The sequence below is a fragment of the Phyllostomus discolor genome, chromosome X (genome assembly GCF_004126475.2).
Source record: "Phyllostomus discolor isolate MPI-MPIP mPhyDis1 chromosome X, mPhyDis1.pri.v3, whole genome shotgun sequence".
NCBI lineage: Eukaryota > Metazoa > Chordata > Mammalia > Chiroptera > Phyllostomidae > Phyllostomus > Phyllostomus discolor.
Window position 1 is genome coordinate 40,208,688 of NC_050198.1, and position 19,234 is coordinate 40,227,921.

Sequence of the window (19,234 nt, forward strand, 5' to 3'; positions counted from 1 at the left end):
TTCTTTTTATTTCTGTACAGTAACTGTCAATCATATATCATGATTATCTAACAATTAATCTCTGTCATGTGATCATACAACATTAGGGTCTGCCAAAGCACTGTGGATGTTTGAGCACATATATTGGTTTCTGCATATGGATATTTCTCATGCCTTAGAGTTGTTTGCTTATGCATGATATTTTCTTACTGATATGCCATGGTTTTCTGAACTGTTCTTTTTTCTGTTCATTTTTTTTAAATGACCATCACCCTGGCTGGTGTAGCTCAGTGGATTGAGCACGGGCTGTGAACCAAAGTGTTGCAGGTTTGATTCCCAGCCAGGGTACATGCCTGGGTTGCAGGCCATAACCCCCAGCAACCACACATTGATGTTTCTCTCTCTCTCTCTATCTCCTTCCCTTCCCTCTCTAAAAAGTAAATAAATAAAATCTTTAAAAAAATTAGTGATAAACTTTAAAAAAATAAAAAATAAAATGACCATCAACTCTTGTACAACTTATGAAACATGAATGCCACAGCACACATATTAGATTGATCATAAAAATTGCTGTTTGGGGCCAAATAATTTGGGATTTGTAGTCAGGAGGACTCCTGGTCCAAATGGAGGCATAGGTGGACATGCTTCACTTCCTTGCACAACCATAGAAAGAATTACAACTAGATCTCTAAACAAATAACACCCAGAACCATCAGAAAATTGAACTGTATGAAAGTCTGACAATAAAGGATTTAAAGAAGCCACATTCATTCAGAAACGTAGTGTGGCACAGAGAAGTGGTGGCGGCAGCAAAACAGATGGTCTCACATTCATATATGGTAGATAAAAATCAGGAGGGATAGCTTGGGAGCAAGTGATCCCAGCCACAGGCCAGACAACACAGACCAAGGTTCCAATGCCAGGAAGATAAATTCCCATAACTTTTGGCTGTAAAAACCACTGGGGGATGGAGTGACAGAAGAAACTGCCATATTTTGAGGAGACTGTTTAAAGGGCCTACATGGACTTAGGCATATGCAAATGCACACTCTGTGGGATTCAGCACCAGTACAACAACTGGAAGGATGCCAATAGCTTATGGGAAGTGACTGGGAATGGAGCAAGTTCTGGGAAAAACTCTAGAAGCCAGGCAGTTGCATTGTCCCCTCTCTGTGCCCTCCACCCACACAGAGCCACAAAGTGGTGAAGTGGGTTGCTCCACCCTGGCAATTACCTAAGGCTCTGCCACACACAGTTACAAGTGCTTTTTCTGCAATAGGCCATGCTACTAAGAGTCAAAGCAGCTCTACCTAATAGACAGAAACAAACACATGGAGGCTGCCAAATTGAGGAGATAAAGAAATATGGCCCAAATTAAAACAAACAAACAAACAAACAAACAAAAAAACAGAACAAAACCCCAGAAAAAGAACTAAATGAAATAGAGATAAGCAGAGCTCAAAACACTAGTGATCAAGATGCTCAAAGAACTCACTGAGTATCAAACAGCATAAAAAAGACCCAGGTAGAAATGAAATTTACACTAAGTGAAATGAAAGATTTACAGGAAACCATCAATGGAGGGGAGGAAGCCAGGATTTAAATAATCAATTTGGAGGATAAGGAAGAAATAGGCATTCAACCAGCGAAGCAAGAAGAAAAATGAATTTAAAAAAAAGGACAGTATAAGGACCCTCTGGGACATTTCCAAATGTACCAATATCCAAGTCATAGGGATGCCAGGAGAACAGGAAAAGCAAAAAATTGAAAACTTATTTGAAAAAATAATGAAAGAAAACTTCCCTAATTTGACAAAAAAGTAGACATGCAAATCCAGGAAGCACAGAGTCCCAAATAAGTTGGACCCAAAGAGAGCTACACCATGACACATCATAATTAAAATGCCAAAGGTTAAAGATAAAGAGAGAATCTTAAAAGCAGCAAGAGAAAATCAGAGAGTTACCTATGAAGGAGTTCCCATAAGACTATCAGCTGATTCCTCAAAGGAAACTTTGCAGGCAAGAAGGGACTGGCAAGAAATATTCAAAGTGATGAAAAGCAAAGACCTACAACCTAGATCACTCTATCCAGCAAAGTTATCCTTTAGAATGGAAGGGTAGGAAAGGACTTTCCAGGCAAGGTAAAGGAGTTCATCATCACCAAGCCATTATTATATGAAACACTAGAGGGCATTATATAAGAAAAAGATCAGCTCTGGCTGGTGTGGTTCGGTGGATTGAGCACTCACCTGTAAACCAAAGAATCACCAGTTTAATTCCCAGTCAGGGCACATGCCTGGGTTGTGGGCCAGGTCCCCAGTTGAAGGTGTGCAAGAGGCAATGATGCATTGATGTTTCTTTCCCTCTCTTTCTCCCTCCCTTCCCCTCTGTAAAATAAATAAATAAAATGTTTAAAAGAAAGAAAAAAGATAAAAACTATGAACATTAAAATAACAATGAATTCACAAATGTAAACAACTGAACCTAAAAAATCAAAGTGAGCAAACAACCAGAACAAGAACGGAATCATAGATATGGAGATCATTTGGAGGGTTATCAGTTGGGAGGTGGAAGAGGGAGAATGGGGGAAAAGGTACAAGGATTAAAAAGCATAATTGATAGGTACAAAATAGACAGGGGGATGTCAAGAATAGTATAGGAAATGGAGAAGTTAAAGAACTTATATGTACAACCCATGCACATGAACTAAGGTGGGGGACTGCTGGAGGGAATGGGTACTGGCTGAGGGGGCAAAGGGGGGAAACTGGGGTAAATGTAATAGCATTATCAATAAAGTATTTAAAAAGCAGTTTTTTTGTGAAAAAAATTACATATTGGCCCATGATTTTATATGATACAACCTAACACTATGATTATTTCTATTTATAATGTGGACATTTTCTCATGTTCGAAGTCCATCTTCTCCAGTATTGTATTTTTCTGTGCCTATACCAGATTGTGCTGAGGAGTCTTTAGCTAATGTATTAAATTAAGAATATCAAGATTATGTAACCTGCTGTATAAGAAGGCACAAGCCACCCATACAAGGTTTTCAGGAAAATTGTTTAACTGTATCAAGATGAGAATTAATCTTAAATATGCCATGAAGCGACTCTGGGTCTTAATATTCTGTTATTTTCTGAAATAATACCTTTAACTATGGCAAACACATTTGTGATAGTAAAGATCAGAGAGTAGTGGTGGAAAATAAAATGAATATGATAGATTTTTTCAATTTTTGGATTATAAGAGTTAACTGAGGCTGAGAGAAGTTCTCTGAGTCACCTCATCACAGAAAGACGGGAAAATGGAACTGCAACCTAAGTCTACTGATTACTGATTTAGAGCTCTTTACATTATCTTTACTTGGATGGGTTCTAGTATATTGAAAGAGGGGTAGGCTGGGAATGAATTTTGGTGACATTAACTGAAGGAAGGGGATTGTCACATTAAGCATTTAATAACTAGATACTAAGGAAGTTAAGTAATTCTAATAGAGTTGAAATCTTTTTTTGAAATTTCTTCTTTCTCCTTTCATTTGTCCACTCCTTTCCCCTTTCCCTTTCCCTTAGGATGGATTTCACAGGACTCTCTATGTTGATGCCTAAAAAGATGATAATCACACAGATGAGGCACTTCTACCTGACCAGTCTTGGTCTTCTCTTCCTGATTAATATTCTCCCTGGAACGGATGGCCAAGGGGAATCAAGACGACAGGAACCTGGGGAATTTGTGAAGCAGGATATTGGCGGGTAAGAACCCTTCTAGAACAAAAGAATCATGATATGTTCTTGCCTTAGACCAAAATTTTTTATTTTTTTCCCAGAGTAACTAATGTACTCTGGTCCTTAATACTAGACATTGCATTATATTTGGAAAAGCATCATTAGCTCAGACTCTCAATTCAGAAAGTTATGTCTTGGGCAACTCCCTGGCCCATGTTTGAATTCTCTCTGTAACAATTTAATATCAATTCTGTCAAGTTATTTGTTCTCAATCTATCTTGGATCTTCTACCTGTTCTTCTTTATTGGCTCTGTCCCATTACCATTTAAATGTGATTAAGAATCTTCCATCTTATAACCCTAGTAGGGTTATTTTTCCCTACTTCTCATTCTGTTCTACCACTCCACCACTGCTGCTGTCTGATTTCCAATCTCAGAACTCTAAGGCAACAGATACAACCAATATAACCAATGTTGGCTGTGTTGCTAAAATGAACACTTGTCTGTTCTTATATCAATTGATTTCTTTAGTACCATGTGGAAACTTTCAGCATTGTTGACTCTTTCCTCCATCTTTTACTCCTTTTTATTATGAAATAAAACATATATAGATATGTATATATGTGTGTGTATATATATATATATATATATATATATATATATATATATAAAATGTAATTTTAAATATAATTCTTTCTTTGATTTCAGAGATACCACAATGCTCTGGTTCTTAGATTAGATTCTCTAGAAGCAGGACCTGACACAAGGAGTCTTAAGTAAATGATTTATAGAGAGAGTGCTCTCAGTGAAAGTTATATGGAAGTAAGGGAAGTAAGTTTGGAAGGGGAGGAGGTAAAGCTTCCATTTAACCCCTCAGGGAGATATGGAACATGAATGGCACTACAGATTTGGCCCATCTTGAAGCAGTGGGCTTGGGCTTTTGTAGCCTTACCTCAATCAGTCATTTCCCAAGAATTAACTGGAGGAAAGTATAACCTCCTAGGCTCCCTTCAGCTGGTGGCAATATTGTGAAGTAGTTGTGAGAGAGTTTCACTGGCCCAGTGAAAGGATCTGGACATAGTACCAAAAGTAAATACTACACCAGGGTTTCTTTATGCTTTTATGGCTGTTTTCTACAATTCTACACAGTTCTATCAAAGCTTCTGTGATATAAAGATCTTTTGTAATCTCTTTGGTAATCTTCTCTTCCTTTGTTCATTGCTCAGGTATTTTTTTTTGTTTGTTTTTGTACTAGACACTCTTCTTACTATACAGATTCTAAGTGATTTCATCCATCCCAATGACAATGTTACCTTACATAAATGCCAATGACTCTTATCTCAATCACTATTTCTAACTGCTCTTGAGTGTCAGATCTCTAAATCCAACTATATATTTGACATGACCACTTGACTATTCCAAAAACTGTTTAAACTAAGCATGTACAAAGAAGTCTCATTATCTCCATCTACCCTCCTTCAACTCTAAAAACAAACAACAAGCAAACACAATATGTTTTCTATTTTTTCATGTTTTAGTTGATGGAACCACCATGTATTCCATTGCTCAAGCCAGAAACTTGGAACCATTTTTGCTAATGTTCTGCCCTTTACTCTCCAGATGAATGAATCACCAAGATCAGTCATTTCTACCTGCCACGTCCCTTGAATTCATATACTTTTTTTCCCCAACTTTCCTGCTACAACCTTAGTTTAATCTAATATTTTATTCTACTTGGACTACTGCAAGAATCTATAATTGGTTTTACTTTCTAACGTCTTGCTCCCTTCCTAAGGAACCATCAATCTGTAGCCAGCATTTCTTCTACAATGAATATTCAATCATATCTATCTTGTCTAGAGTAATTAGTGGATTTCTATTGTTCCTAGATTAAAATCTAAAGTTCTTAACATGATTTTATAAGGTTCATTTTTACCCAGACTCCACCCATTTTGTCACCCTTATTTCTTAGTCTTCCTATCACTAACTTCTGTGTTCTTCAGCTATAGTGAACTTCTTTTGACTTTTTAAAAACACTTCTTTTGACTTTAAAATCCCATTTCATTCAAGGAATATTATTACAAGAATTGATCCCTTTAACCTTGAAATATTTCGGTATTACATAGGACATTTTATTGTTTCATAGTGGCTTTTCTCTTTTTATTTTCTTTATTTTTTTTACATTTTTCTACTGTCCCATATTCTTGGAAGCATTAAGCCCTTTTCCTACTTAGTTTTGCAGGGTTGATTATCTTAATGTACTCTGAGTCTTTCCACCTTTTATTGGCATTTTCAACAGTAATCTGTGGGCAGAGGGCTATAGAGCTAGACTAATATGTCTTTAGAAACTTGGCTCATGAGGTCCTTTTGTACTTTACCCCAGTCTAGAAAAACAGATTAATTCTGTTTTATTAAGTCTTCATGTGTCTGATTTCATTGGGTAGTGCTAGGTGTTCTGAATAACATAACATGGAAGTTCCAAATACATGAACCTCACCTCTTCAAGTGTTAGGGCTGTTTTAATTTTAACTCTGAGAATAAAGTCCTCTGAAAATATATGGCATCTTTTCTTATAATCCAAAACAAGGATTCTGAACAAAATAGTTTATTTTCTTGATGACTATATGATTGTTATATAGAAAATTCATTATATTAGTTTGGTACCTACTTCTTTTCTTTTGTGCATCCTCAGTATTGTCACCTTTCCTGTTTCCATTGGTTTGTTTACATCTTCTTGGTGCTTAGAATATGAGATTGCCAAACCTTTTAATACTTTTATTAAAGAGGAAGCTAAGAGATCCTTCTTAAAAAAGCAGAGAGGAGCCCTGGCTGGTGTAGCTCAGTGGATTGAGCGCGGGCTGTGAACCAGGTATCGCAGGTTTGATTCCCAGTCAGGGCATGTGCCTGGGTTGCAGGCCATGGCCCTCAGCAACCACATATTGATGCCTCTCTCTCTCTCTCCCTCTCCCTCTCCCTCTTTCTCCCTCCCTTCCCTCTCTAAAAACACATAAATAAAAAATCTTAAAAAATTGCATCTCTTTAAAAAAAGAGTTGACTATCATTTTTTTTAAAAAAAAAAAGCAGAGAGAAGAGCTTGGATTTAATACAGGGGCATTAGAAATGTTTCTTTTTGGGAGGGGGGGGATTACTTTCTTCCAAGTCCAATGAAATTCATGCTTTTGAGGGATGAGACAACTGAAATCCTGGATCCCATTATTAGGGTTGGTGCTATATTTACTTTGGCTAGAAATAAAGTAACCAATACAAGTTTATTTTTAATGGTTTGCTTTTGCATTTTATTGTCATGATTTTTTACTTTTCAATTAAATATTAGTTTCAGTATTATTTTTTATTGGTTTCAGGTGTACAACTTAGTGGTTAGATTTTATGTAGTGTTCTCCTTGATATTTCCAGTATCCATGGTTTGATACACAACTATCAAAATGTTATTGACTCTATTCTCTATGCTTTGCTCTACATCCTTTGGCTATTTTGTACCTACTAATTTGTATTTTTTAATCCCTTCACCATTTTTACCCAGTCCTCCAAAACCCTTCCCTTTTGGTAGCTACCAGTTGGCTCTCTATGTTTGTGAATCTGTTTCATTTTTAAAAGTCGATTTTAGAGATAGAATGAGGGAAGGAGGGAGGGAGAGAGGCAGGGAGAGAGCGAGCGAGCGAGAGAGAGACATCAAGTTGCTGTTCCATTTATTTATGCATTCATTGGTTCATTCTTGTGTGTGCCCTGACCGGAGGCTGAACCAGCAACCTTGGTGTGTTAGGATCATGCTGTAACCAGCTGAGCTACCCTGCCAGAGAAAGTCTGTTTCAATTTTGTTTGTTCATTTATTTTGTTGTTTAGATTCCACATACAGCTGAAATCATATATTTATCTTTATCTGACTGACATTTCATTTAGCACAATACCCTCTAGGTCCATTCATACTGAAGCAAATGGTAAGATTTCATGCTTTTTATGGCTGAGTAATATTTCATTGGTGTATATCACCACATTTTTATTCACTCTTTTATTGATGAGCACTTGGGTTGCTTTCACAGCTTGGCTTTTGTAAATAATGCTGCAATGAATATAGGGGTTCATATATTCTTTCAAATTAGTGTTTTGGATTTTTTCATATATATACCCAGAAATGGAATTACTGGGTCATAAGGCAGTGCTATTTTTAATTTTTTGAGGAAGTTCCATATTGTTTTCCATAGTGGTTGCAACAACCTGCATTCCTACCAACAGTGCTAGACGGTTTCCTTTTCTCCATATTCTCACCAACACTTGTTTATCTATCTATCTGTCTATCTATCTATCTATCTATCTATCATCTATCATCATCATCTATTTATCTATCTACCATCATCATCTATCTATCTATGTTATTGTAGTTCAGTTATAGTTGCCCCACCTTTTTCCCTGTTGCTCTCCCTTGCCCCACCCCCTGTCCATGCTCCCACAGTGAATCCCCACCCCATTGTCCATGCCCATGAGTCCTCTATTCATGTTCCTTGACTTGTTCCTTCCCCCCTTTTCCCCCATTATCCACCCCTCCCCTCTAATCACCAATGATAGCCATTCTGACAGGTGTGAGATGATATCTCATTGTTGTTTTAATTTACATTTCTGTGACAGTTAGTAACATTGAGCATCTTTTCATTGGTCTATTTGGCTATCTGTATGTCCTCTTTGGTGAAGGGTCTGTTCAGGTCCTCTTCCCATTTTTATGTGGATTGTTTGTTTTCTGGTGTTGAATAGTATGAATTCTTCCTAAATTTTGAATATTAACTCCTTATCAGGTGTATCATTGGTGAATATGTTCTTTCATTTAGTAAGTTGTCTTTTTATTTTGTTGATGATTTTCTTTGCTGTGCAAAACATTTCTAGTCTGATGTAGTCCCATTTGTTACTTTTTTCCTTCTGTTTCCCTTGCCCAAGGAGATAGCCAGAAAAAACATTGTTAAGAGAAATGTCAGAACTTTTAATGCCTGTGTTTTCTTATAGGATTTTTGTGATTTTGAGTCTTACATTTAAATCTTCAATCCATTTTAAGTTTATTTTTTTACACGGTATAAGAAGGTGGTCTAGTTTAATTTTTTACATCTGTCTATCCAATTTCCCAGCACCATTCATTGAACAGACTATTTTTATCTCATTATATGTTCTTGCCTCCTTTTTCAAATATTAATTGACCATAAAGATGTGGGTTTATTTCTGGGCTTTTTATTAGGTTACATTGATTTATATGTATGTTTTTATGCCAATTTAATGCTGTTTTGATAACTATAACCTTATAGTATAGTTTGATAATCAGGTAGTGTGATACCTTTAACTTTGTTCTTTCTCAGTACTACTGAGGCTATATTTTTGTGGTTCCATATAAATGTTTTGATTGTTTGTTCTCATTTTGTGAAATATGCCATTGGTATCTTGGTAGTAATTACATTGAATCTATAGATAGCTTTGGGTTGTATGGGCAGTTTAATGATGTAATTTTTTCCTATCCATGAACAAATACAACTCTAAAAGATATGGTATATGCTGGTAGTTGTGTTACTTAACAAAGCAGCTAATTCTTTTTTGTTTGCTTGTTTTCATACCTTCTTAATGATTTTTTTGTGTTGGAAAAAATCTATGTGCTGCGTTATTTTATCCACTTTTTGTGGCTTATTCACTTAAATCACTTGGATTGGATACTCAAGTAGCTGGTGGTATATTGGCCGGTACTTTGTATAAATCATGTGCTGAATGCAATGGGTCTCAACATTCAGTATGTGTAAGCAGGGAAGTAGGCTCCATACCTGGAGATTATGATTTAGTATCTCTGGGGATAGTGCCTAAAGTATTCATATTATTAAATTCCCCAGAATATTATGATGTAAGAAATCTTTGTACTTTGGGGCACAATTTTTGTTTTCAAGGAAATAACATTATAGTTAGCAATATAGGATTCTGGTTTTAGAATAGCACACATGGGAAAACTTGTAAAGAGCATGTAGTCTGGTCCCTCCTTTTGTACGTGAATACATCGATGTCCAGAAAGGAAAATTGACTTTTTAAAAAGATTTTATTTATTTATTTTCAGAGAGGGGAAAGCAAGGAGAAAGGAAGCAATAGAAACATCGATGTGTGATTGCTTCTCCAGTGCCCCATACTGGAGACCTGGCCCACAACCCAGGCATGTGTCCTGACCAGGAAGTGATGGCAACCCTTTGTTTCACAGTCCAGTGCTTAATCCACTGAGCCACACCAACCAGGGTGGGAAATTGACTTTTACAAGAACTTATAGCAAGTTAACAGTGTATGTAAGTCTCAAACATTAGTCTCTGATTCCCAGTCCCATAATCTTAAGGAAAAACAGAGAACAATTTCAGTTTCACGTAATAAAGACTTTTTTCAGAGTTCTGCTTACAATTGACCATCAACACATGAGAATTCTTTGTGTGAACAGTGGTAAGTTGGACCATTATGAATTTGTAATTCCCTGGGTCGAAATGGCAGAATGTAAGCAATTTTATAATGGTTCAACCTAAGTATCAAGTCAGTGCCAAATGGGTCTCCTGTCTATGTTTGACTGAAATTTGTTGAAACTTGAAATGTTTATCAGTGAGGATTTAAAAAAAAAGAAACAACAACAGATGAAGCATTTCAATTAAGATTATTTGAAGATTGTGATCCCTCCTACTTTGCTCTTCTTTCTCAAAATTGCAGCAACTATTTGGGGTCATTTATGGTTCCATATAAATTTTTGAAGTGTTTGTTCTATGTCTGTGAAATATGTCATTGGTACTTTAATAGGTATTGCATTGAATGTGTAAATTGCTTTGGGTAGTATGGACATTTTGATGATGTTAATTCTTCTGATCCATGAACACGGTATATGTTTCCATTTGTTTGTGTCTTCCTTGATTTCTTTCTTCAGTGGTGTGTAGTTTTCTGCATACAGATCTTTTACCTCCTTGGTTAGGTTTATTCCTAGGTATTTTATTTTTCTTTTTGCTATATCAAATGGGATTTTTTCTTGATTTCTGCTACTGCTGTTTCATTGTTGGTATACAAAAATGCCTTTGATTTCCAGATATTGACTTTGTATCCTGCTGTTTTGCGAAATTCATTTATTAGGTTGAGCAGTTTTTTGGCCGAGTCTATAGAATTTTCTATGTACACTCTCATGTCATCTGCAAACAGTGACAATTTTGTTTCCTCCTTTCTGATTTGTATGCCTTTTATTTCCTTTCCTTGTTTGATAGCTGTGACTAAAATTTCCAATACTAGACCCTAGTGCACTGTTGATGAGATTGCAGACTGGTACAATCCCTATGAAAAACAGTATGGAATTTTCTCAGAAAACTAAAAATGGATCTGCCTTTTGACCCAGCAATTCCACTCCTGGGTTTATATCCTAAGAATCCTGAAACACCAATCCAAAAGTACCTATGCACCTCAATGTTCATAGCAGCACAATTTACAATAGCCAAGTGCTGGAAGCAACCTAGGTGCCCATCAGTAAATGAATGGATCAAAAACTATGGTACATTTACACAATGAAATTCTATGCATCAGTTAGAAAGAAGGAGCTCCTACCCTTTGCAACAGCATGGACAGAACTGGAAAGCATTATGCTGAGTGAAATAAACCAGGTGGTGAAAGACAAATACCATATGATCTCACCTTTAATACGAACCTAAACAACAAAACAAACAAACAAGCAAAACATAACCAAAGACACCGAAATTGAGAACAGGCTTACATTGATCAGAGGGGAGCATAGATGGAATTTTAGGGGAAAAGGGGAAGGGTTTGCAGGAACAAGTATAAAGGACACATGGACAAAAACTAGGGGGGGTGGAAATGGGAGGGAGGTGGGGAGGACTGGGGATTGGGCTGGGATGGGAGTAAAAGACAGAAAACTGTACTTGAACAACAATTAAAATAAAAAATGTTAAAAAATAAAATATACATATATCCAGACTATAAAAAAGAAAGCAAAACAAAACGAAACAAAACAGGTTAAGATCCTGTTTTATAAAGTGTTTAAAGAAATACTGCAGTTTTGTCTTAAAAACATAAAAAAGATTATTTGAGGATTTGCAAAGGGGCTAATTGTAAAATACAGTCTAGTTGTAGAAGCACACTGAGGGATAGTGTAAGAAACTAAACAGCAGATATGTCCTATAAAACAAGTTTCTTAAGAAGTAGAGAGATCTTTAGTGGAAATATTTCAGAAAGAGAGAGAGAGCAAGCCAGGGGATTACATGGTCAGACTTTACTCTTCCTCCTTCTGATGTTCAGCAGAAAGTCCAAACCCAAGTTGAAGCCAGAGGCCATGAAAGCCCTGTTGATGTAGTTCATACAGGTCAGCTTTATAGGAAAGACAACAGGGTAGAGAAGAGTGCAGAATATATAAGGAAGGGAAAATGAAAGACACTGACACTAGGCCTCATATTTACACATACAGAGTAGAGTAGAGACCATGGTTTTGGAGGGATGTGACACGATAACAATTTTTCTGCATCAGGATTAAATGGTGGTGTCAGTGGTAACAGTAGATACTGTGGACTTAAGAGGACATGGTTGGAGGAATTGCTTATTTGTTTCCTTGACACATCCATAGCCTGACTTGGTGCCACTGTACCAAAAGTGTCAGTACTTGTGTCTATTTTCATCTTGAGAGATATTTTCTCAGTTCTCTTAATCTCAGAATAAACTGTCACCTGTGGCCACATGTGTAAATATTTTCCCTTGCTGCTCTTAAGATTCTCTCTTTGTCTTTAAAACTTGGGATTTTAATTATGATATGCCTTAGAGTAGGCCTCTTTGGATTCATCTTGATTGGGACCCTCTGTGCTTCCTGAAATTTCATGGCTTTACCCTTCTCTGAGTTAGGGAAGTTTTCTGTCATTATTTATTGTGCAGGGTTCCTATTCCTTACTCCTTTTCTTCTCCTTCTGGTATTCCTATGATTCAAATGTTGTTATGTTTTATGTAGTCCTGAAGTTCCCTTAAATTATCCTCATCCTTTTTGAGTCTTTTTTCATTTTGTTGGTCTACCTGAGTATTTCTTTCTACTTTGTCTTCCAGCTCACTGATTTGGTCCTGCTTCATCTGGTCTGTTTACAATTCCTTGTATTTTTTTTTTACTTCAGATGTTGTAATCTTCATTTCTTTTTTGTTTTTGTTTATAGTTTCAAGTTCCTTCTTCATGCCATTGTAGTTCCCACTCAGTTCCTTGTAGTTGTCACTGAGTTCCTTGAGCATCCTTATGTCCATTTTTAAAAATTCTATAGCTGATAGATTGTTTGCCTCAATTTCACTGAGCTCTTTTACTGGGGACTATTCCATTTCTTCCAATTGGAGGTCCTTTCTATGTCTCCCCACTTTAGGTGACACGATTTTTTTGTTTCTGTGTCCCAGGGGGCTCTTTTTTGTCTGCGTGTCTTCATGGGGTAGACTCCTGTGGTAGGAGTTCTGTGGGACTCAGTGGTGCAGTCTTTGATCTCCTTGCCTGAATGCTCTAGGGTTGTCCTTTTTTCTGTTTGTGTGGGTGGCTCCTTTGTTGGTGAGTTCTCCCCTCCAATGGGCTTACCAGTATTCACAATTCCCACTTTGTCCTGTATGCTGTTGTACAGGTGTTGGTTAACAAAGCAGTATTAGCAGACAACTGAACCTAAACCAGCAAAGAGAGCCCCCTACCACATCAGCAACTGAAATGAGAAAATATTAATAAAGGTGAAGAGAAATTATGGATATAAAAGCTATGACAAATGGAATATGAGATGACTAAAAAAGGGGAAAATATTGAGTGGGAAGTGGAAGGAGAATTGATAAGAGTTGAGATACAACTGGGGCGAAGAAAGGGAAAGAACAAAATATAACACATAAGTGATACATAAAAGGGTGATGGGGAAAATTGGGCAAGAAAGGGGAATATTATACTATGAAGTTTGAACTAAAGTTGTAAAGATATTTGACCAGTAGGACCAAAGTTTCAGAAAAAAACACAGCAGGTTGATTGAAACAACAGCTGAATGAAGTTTAATGAAGATGGAATGGGAATGAGAATATTGTACAAAAGCAAAAAGTGAATATGAGATGCCTACTATAAAGAAAAATGATTTTGACTATTGTAAATTGTGCTGCTATGAACATTGGGTAGTATATGTTCTTTTGAATTGATGTTTCAAGATTCTTAGGGTATAATCCCAGCAGTGGAATTACTGGGTCAAAAGGCAGTTCTATTTTTAGTTTTCTGAGGAAATTCCACACTGTTTTCCACAGTGACTACACTGGTCTGCATTTCCACCAACAGTGTACTAGAGTTCTCTTTTCTCCATAACCTTTCCAGCACTTGTTGTTTGTTGATTTGGTTATGATGGCCATTCTGGCTGGATTTATTAAACAAAAGAAATATTTATGGTATGTTCCACCCATTTTGTGATATAAGCTTGAATTCAGCAGAATTCAGGTAGAATACTCATTTAATAAATATAAAAAAATAAAGAAAAATGATTTTTAGAGGATGGGGGAAGCAAACTAATAAGCATAAGGAGCAAAGCCCAGGTTGAGAGAGGGGAAAAAGAAGGAAACAAAATGAGATAAAATTCTTTACTTTGCTGATCAGGGGCAGGGGGAAAGCAAAATGAAGTAAGATGGGGGAGTGTATTTTATGGGATTTAAAGTATAAACAAATAGTGAACAAATTCAGTTCTGTTGGGGAAGTATAGCAATAGTCCTGTTTTTCACCCAACTCTCCACTGGTTATAAAAGGTGAAAAAGAAATGACTCCTATGAGAGGGTAAAATGAATGTGAACTGACTTAAGATATAAGAGCACTTATGCCAAGTTAGATGGAGCAGAAATAGTGAGTGTAAGGGATAGGAACATGGCATAGTGTGAGAGAAAATAAATTTTACAACAACAAAAATGAACCTCAGGAAGATGGTAAAATGGATTAAGACCAGGAAAAGCTGCTAAATGGGATTTGGAATAAGAATAATTTGATAAAAATATATATACTCTGAATAAAAGAATAAAAAGTAAAAGACGAAGAGTAGTGAGTCATTTGGACTGAGTGAAATGAAAGCAGAAAAACAAAATGCAATGTGAAAGGGAAAAACCAACCAAACAAAAAGCTAAAAAAAACAAACAAACATGTGAGTTCCGATGAACAGCTAGGTGAAATTTGTCTCAGCTGTTGGTGTTCTCCCTTTGACTTCTTTCTGTATATGTCTCTGGCTTTCTTTCAACTCCAGGTCTTACTGTCTTACTCTTGAAAGAAAAAGAAAAAAAGTAAGAAAAAGCCCCTCTGGCTTGTTGTTAAAGCTGCCCAGTTGGTTTTGCAGGTTTCTGGGCTCCTGCATTAAGTGGAGTGTTGGGCTGCATCCGTTTTCCCTCTCTGATGCTTTGGCAAGCACTGGGTCTCAGTCTGGGCTCTAATAATCACAGGTGCCCAATTTATAGCCCATGTCTTCAGAGCACTGTGTGGCCCGCACTCTCAACTCTGTGGAGTTGCACCAGGGTGGCCCAGATAAACCACCTCACTTTGCATTCCTTTGATCGATCTGTGAGGTGCATTGAGTGGTAGCAAATTGTGCCCACAATCCTCCCTCCTTGTTGGCCAGGCAGCTGCATGTGCGAGGTGCTTGCCCAGTGCGCCTCAGTTCCCTTTTTGAAAAAAGTCTCGGTCTGTCCTGCTGCCTCATACCACTGCCTGGCTGTCCACAAACTCCAATTGTCTAGCAAGTAGAGTCTATCTGGGTCATGGCTATTTGTGGCCCACCTCTTTTCCCAGCTCCAGGTGCCAATTGATCTCCTAAAGTCTCCGGCACTGTCTGGGCCTGCAACAACCACCCCAGCTTGGGTACGTGGCTGGCTGCGTGTGCTTTTGCTGCCTTTCTCCCCCTACCCCCCTTGACTTTATGTGCCCAGGTCTGTCCTGGCATGTGACTGGGATTTCCCCACCCTAGAAGGGGAGGGGACTGCTAAGTTGCTGTCACTGAACAGGCTCTTCTCCAGTGTCCCTGGGCAGCAATGGTTTCTGGTGCCATGCCCAGGGACCTTCCCTGTTGACCTATAAAACCTTCTTATCATCCATTTTGAAGTGTTCTCTGCACACTGGCTTTGAGACCTCATATCAGCTAAGATTCTGTTGGCCGTTCACTTTGTTTTTTGGAAGATTGGCTAAGTGCCCCAGTTGGGTGCATGAGCAAGTGGGCTCAGCTCCTACCTGCTTTTCCACCATCTTCTCTCCTGTCCCTTTAGCATATCTTATAGGGCAAGTCTAGTGGTTAAGAATTCCCTTAATTTTTATCTTTTTGGGAAAGTATTTATCTTTCCTTCATTTCTGAATGACTACCTTTCTAGGTATTCTTTGTTGAAAGTTTTTTCTTTGAGCACTTTGAATGTGTCATCCCCTCTCTCCTGGCCTATAGCTTGCTGGTAAAAAATCTGTTTATAGTCTTATTGGTATTTTCTTGTATGTAATAATTCTTGTTTTTCTTACTGTTTTTAAGATTCTTTCTTGGTCTTTGATTTTTGATTTTTATTATAACGTGTTTCAGTGAAGATATTTTTGTTTTGAAATTGTTTGGGAATCTTTGATCTTTCAGTAGTGGAATAGCCATATTTCTCCCCAGATTTAGAAAGTTTTCAAGCATTATTTTTTTATTATTCAGTTATGGTTTTCCTTAATTTTTCCCCATTGTATTCCCCTAACCCATCCCCCCCAACTCCCACAGTCAAAACACTCCATTGTCTGTTCCCATGAGTCCTCTATTCTTGATCCTTTGTTTGTCCTTTCTCCTTCTTTTCCCCACTATCCTTCTCACCCTTCCCTTATGGTCACTGTCAGTTTGTTCTTTATTTCAAGGTATCTGGTTCCCTTTTTTTGTTTTTTTGTTGATTAAGTTCCACTTATAGGTGAGGTCTTACGGTATTTGTCTTTCAATGCCTGTCTTATTTCACTTAGCATAATGCTTTCTAGGTACATCCAAAGGGTAGGAATTCCATCCTTCTTTCTGCTGCATAGTATTCCATTGTGTAAATGTACCACAGTTTTTTGATCCACTCATTTACTGATGGGCACTTGGTCTGTTTCCAGCACTTGGCCATTATAAATAATGCTTTCATGAACATTGGGGTACATAGATTCTTTTGAATTGGTGTTTCAGGATTCTTAAGGTATAGTCCCAATAGCGGGATCACTGGATCAAGGCCAGTTTTATCTTTAGTTTTTTGAGGCAAAACCGTACTATTTTCCACAGTGGCTGCATCAGTCTGCATTCCCACCAACAGTGTACTAGGGTTGCCTTTTCTCTATAACCTCTCCAGCACTTGTTGTTTGTAGATTTATTAATGATGGCCTTTCTGACCAATGTGAAGTGGTATCTCATTGTGGTTTTAATTTGCATTTCTCTGATGGCTAGTGATGCTGAGCATCCTGTCATATGTCTATGGGACCTCTGTATGTCCTCCTTGGAGAAGTGTCTGTTCAGGTCCTTTGCTGACTTTTTAATTGGATTGCTTGTCTTCCTGGTGTGGAGACATGTGAGTATTTTATGTATTTTGGAGATCAAACCATTGTCCAAGTTATCACTGGCAGATGTGTTTTCCCATTTGCAATAGCCACATGCTGGAAACTGCCTAAGTGTCCTTCAGTAAGTAAATGAGTGAATCATAAAACTGTGGTACATTTACACAGTGGAATGCTACACAGCAGTAGGAGAGATTGAACTCCTAGTTTTTGTGATGGCATAGATGGAACTGTAGAGTATTATACTAAGTGAAATAAGCCCAGTGTCAAAAGGCGAATACCATATGATCTCACCTGTAAGTGGAAGCTAATGAAAAAAATAAATAAATGAGCAAATTAAATCCAGAGGCATGGAAACAAGGAACACACTGAGAGGGACAAGAGTGTAGAGCAAAGGGGGTAAGAGAAGAAGGGGGAGGAAAGGCCTAGTTAAAGAACAAGTATAAATGACCCATGGACATGGGAAATAGGGTGAGGATTGACTGTGGGAGCAGTGGGTGAGCAGGGCAGTGGAAAGTGATGGGGGAAAATTGGGACAACTGTAATAGAACAACAATACAAAAAATTTACATGAACATTCAGTCAGAAATGAAGGATACACTAATTGAAATAAAGAACAATTCACAAGGAATCAACAGGTGAATGGATGAATCTGAGAATCAAATCAGTGATTTGCAATATAAGGAAGCAAAAACCAAAAAATTAGAACAGTAAAAAGAGAAAAGAATTTAAAAAATGAGGCTAGTGTAAGGAGTCTCTGGGACAATGTCTAGTGCATCAACGTTTGCATTATAGGGGTGCCAGAAGGAAAAGAGAGAATGTGAGATGTTCTCATGTGTTTTAGAAATAATTAAATTAAACTTCCCTAAGTTGGTGAAGGAAATAGACATAGTGGTCCAGGAAGCAAAGACAGTCCAAAACAGGATGAACCCAAAGAGGTGCACACCAAGACACACATCATATAATTAAAATGCCAAAGTTAAAGACAAAGAGTGAATCTTAAAAGCACCAAGAGAAAAGCAGTTAGTTACCTAAGGGAACTCCCATGAGACTGACTGTCAATTGATTTCTCAAAAGAAATTTTGCAGGCTAGAAGAGACCTGGCAAGAAATAATCATTGTGATGAAAGGCAAGGACCTACAACCAATATTACTCTACCCTGCAAAGCTATAATCTAGAATTGAAGGACAGATAATGAGCTTCCTAGACAAGAAAAATCTTAAGGAGTTTGTCACCACCAAAACAGTATTATATGAAATGTGAAAGGGTCTTGTTAAATAAGAAGAAGGTTGAAACTATGAACAATAAAATGGCAATGAGTACATATCTTTCAGCAGTTGAATTTGAAAACCAAAACAAGCAGTCACAACAGAAACAGAGTCATAGATACAGAGAATGTTTTGATGCCAAATGGAAGGGGAGCTGGGGTGATGGGCTAAAAAGATAATGGATTAAGAAGTACAAATTGGTAATTATTGAATAGTCATGGGGATTCAAATTACAGCATAAGGAATAGAGTAGCCAAAGAACATATATACATGACCCATGAATATGGACAAGGGTGTGGGAATTGCCTGAGGGAGTTGGGGGGATGGGTAGAGAGGAGCAAAGTGGGACAACTGGAACAACTGTAATAGCATAAACAATAAAATATAATTAAAACAGAGTCCTGGTAGCTTTAACATTTAATGGATTACTATTGTTTTGTTTCCCTATTTCCATAGGGTGAGAGGTGGATAGAGTAGATGCAGTTCAAAGATTTGTCTGGTTCTGTTGTTCAGTGAACCTCTGTTTCTCTAGGCTAGAGGAGATATAAGTTCTTAGTAACAAAATTTTCATTGTTTTATTTTGAGGCCCTTTCATTTATGCAACAGAATTTGCTAAATAAACTATGCCAGGTACAGTTTCCAGGGACATTCTGTCCAGGATCCCTGCTTGTTTTTCTTACTGCTTTGTTGGGGCTGGGCCATTTGTTTGGTAAATCTCATGTCAATG

General features: G+C 37.4%; 1 protein-coding gene across 1 annotated transcript in view; it reads left to right on the forward strand.

Annotated features, from left to right (window-relative positions):
* The window catches only part of GABRA3 (gamma-aminobutyric acid type A receptor subunit alpha3), a 351,529-nt gene that overhangs the window by 111,094 nt on the left and 221,201 nt on the right, over positions 1-19,234 (forward strand). The window contains exon 2 of the mRNA XM_036017204.1: positions 3,565-3,730. Within this exon, the coding sequence (XP_035873097.1) occupies positions 3,573-3,730 (158 nt within the window). The 5' untranslated portion in view covers positions 3,565-3,572. The remainder of the gene's footprint in view (positions 1-3,564; positions 3,731-19,234) is intronic.